Source organism: Lactuca serriola, chromosome 6 (assembly GCF_051521515.1).
Source record: "Lactuca serriola cultivar US96UC23 chromosome 6, Lser_US96UC23_V15, whole genome shotgun sequence".
NCBI lineage: Eukaryota > Viridiplantae > Streptophyta > Magnoliopsida > Asterales > Asteraceae > Lactuca > Lactuca serriola.
Window position 1 is genome coordinate 82,357,735 of NC_136413.1, and position 3,099 is coordinate 82,360,833.

Sequence of the window (3,099 nt, forward strand, 5' to 3'; positions counted from 1 at the left end):
ACTTTTAATGATTGACCATGCAGGTTGTTTATAAACAAAAATATGTAAAGTTTTAATTTTAATGTTACTTTTAATGATTGTAATAGTTATTTAATTCAAGAACTATTTTTTGTGATTTTTTCTATCGGTCTCCATACGCACCAAACACAAGCTTATAACTTTGATTCTTCAAATCTAACAAATAACAATACTCATCAACATCAAAACGTTCTAGCATGATAATCTTTTTTATGATTTTATAAGACAATAAACCATATAAAAATCAAGACACAAAAAAAAAAAGGATAAAGGACCATAACGTTTTAATAGATAAAAATTACATCAACAGCAACAACATGAAATTTATATATCAAATCCAAAATATGACCCCAAATCTCTTGTAATTTTTTAAAATAAAATGCAAACAAACATCAAATACATAAAACAAAAAACAAGAACTAACCAAAAAACAAACATGGCATTGGAATTCCATTCCAATTTTACTCCTTCATTCCTTCATCATCATCATCATCATCATCATCTTCACCATAATCATCATCACTCAACTTAATATCAGCAAGCAATTCCTCCAAAGGCACAGAAGGGGCATTTTCGTCATCATCCAAAACCGACCCCATTTCCGATTTCTGATACTCCTCATTTCTATAAAGCGAAATATTAAATCTCAACTCCGGATTCTCTTCAAGATCCCTACAAAACTGTTCATACTCATTATTCATCTTTTCCAAATCTACCCTTCCACCTCTAGTCTCACCATTATCCACCTCCATATTCAAAGATTTCAACTTCCAAGCCCTCGGCTTCCCTCGTTTCTTTATTCTCCTTTCTTCATAACTCTTTTTTACCAAAATAACCTCAGGAATCGAAAGCCCTTTATACTTATCAATCTCAATATCATTACTATTCGCTGCATGTAAATCATACCCTAATGCAAAATCCCCAGGATTCAACAAATGCCCCAAATGAGTCCTCACAAAAAAAATCGTATCATTCTTTCCAAAATCAGAAACCCTTGCCACCTGTACATCCGCCATAACATATTTCGACCCACTAACATTCACTTCATGTGAAATTAACTCAACATCCAAAACTATATACTCCACTAACTGTTTAGAAGATAAAAGTGAAGTGAAATTCGTCCTCCAATATTGTTCAGCATCAAGAAAACAGTTTCTCAAAGTCAAAGGGTCAAGAAACGCGATTGAGTTTGTGATTTTCGTGCATAAAACCAAAGGGCCAATGTTTCCAAGGGTAGAAGCGACTTTTGGCGGAAGACATACAAGATCTTCACGACAAATTGGAGAAATTTCAACCGAAAATGTGTACTTATAATGATAATTGTTGCTTTTAGTATCGTGTGACACGAGTTGTTTATCGTTTCGGCTTTTAATTGGAGCAACTTTTTGAACAAATTCCACGAATTTAACTGCGTGACTACGATTGGAGAAGAAGAAATCAATACCTCGATCCATTTGTTTGATTCTGATTGCACGAACAGCAGCATCATGTTTGAGGATAAGTTGTTCTAAGTAAAAGAATGTTCTTCTGTGAGCTACTTGTTGTCTTAATTGAACAGCTGCAACCCATTGATCAGGATTTGCTTGAACTCGTGAACATGACTCACACATTTGATCTTGAACCACGTATTCGACTATGTAAGATTGTTCAAGAACAGCTCCATTAAGAACTTCTTTTTGGACTTTGAGTTTGACTTTGAGGCGTTTGGAATGTGGTTCAGTCCAGATGAATTCAGCATGGATTAATCGGAGGACTTTGTTGAGGTTTTTTAGTCTTTTCACACAGAAAGTTAGGAGCTCTTTGGATTCGAGTTGGGCTTTGAGCCATGTTCTTGGTGGTTGAAGGTATGTGTCACATTCAGGGCAGTGGATTATGATTACGTGTTTTTGTAAGCCTTCTGTTATGTCTACTTCTGATCTGAGGCATTTCACACACATGTTGGCTGCATTTGGAGCCATTGGAATCCCACATTTGCAGCATAGAACACTGCCTATGGTTTGTGCCACTGTAAACATTCCTCCTGTTTCTTGACTAGTCATTTCTGTCATGTCAATATATATAAACAAAAGGATTAGATTAATCACTTTTTCAATATCAGTCATTGATGGCATGAATCATGATTGGCGCATAGTAGAAATTATCCATATGTAAACGAAATTGTGAACCAAAGTACAGGGGATAATAATAATCGCATCTTTCAATTGATAAAATTGTGCACTTGTTGTAAAATAAACAAATAGGCTGCATAAAATTGTGTTTGTATAGGTTAAACTTTGTTAATTTTGATGTTTTTGGAACATTCGTATGTGGATTTGTAGCTGGAGATTCATATGGCTAGCTAATATAGCCGATTTGATATCAAAATTCGAGCGATAAGGTTAAGTAATAGTTGTAAGGTCTGTATGTATCCTTATTGGATCAATTATACATAAGAGGTGCAATATAACAAGCTAATAGTTGATAATCTGAATCAAAAATGAAATTACTGTGTAATCGAATTGAATTGGAAAAGGTAAGAGATACAAAGAACAAGAAGAAATACCGATAGAATGAAAAGCAACGAGCGTAGTCGAAAGAGAAGCGTTCCGGTGAAGAGAAGAGAACGAAAGGGTTTTATGGTTTTAGGGTTTTCAAGAGGCGGTTGAGGTTTTTATATTTTTCAATAATTTTGATTTTTTTTAGTAAATAAAGCCTACTGCGTAAGGAATGACGTGAAAGCCCAAACACGGTTCATGGGTGATGACCCAAAGAAAGGCCTAAAAAGAATTTCTCAAACGCTAAACAAATTGGTTCTCTCGAGCAAAATGGAAGCTTCTATAGCGGAGGATGGAGCACGATTGCAGTCGACTGTGTTCACACATACATACATATACATAGCAAATTCCAGTTACGTGATTGGGTAATATTATATCATTTTAGTTTTTTAGGTGTATGAACCAAAATGATTGTATATTTTTTGGGCTTGATAAAATGAGTTCTTTAATCCTAAAATGGTTTTATGATTTTATAACAAACACGATAAATTATTGCTAAAGATTTGATATCATCTTTAAATTTTAAATTTTCAGTTTATAAAGTTAA

The 3,099-nt window shown here is 34.1% G+C and overlaps 1 protein-coding gene across 1 annotated transcript; it reads right to left on the bottom strand.

The window, feature by feature from the left end:
- Window positions 1-316: 316 nt before the first annotated feature.
- LOC145059375 (uncharacterized) lies at window positions 317-2,715 on the bottom strand. Its single transcript, XM_079007231.1, has 2 exons — window positions 2,561-2,715; window positions 317-2,059 (listed from the first exon to the last, which is right to left on the bottom strand). Exon 2 carries the CDS (start codon window positions 2,055-2,057, stop codon window positions 480-482), a length of 1,578 nt encoding a protein of 525 aa, XP_078863357.1. The 5' UTR covers window positions 2,058-2,059; window positions 2,561-2,715; the 3' UTR covers window positions 317-479.
- Window positions 2,716-3,099: the final 384 nt, after the last annotated feature.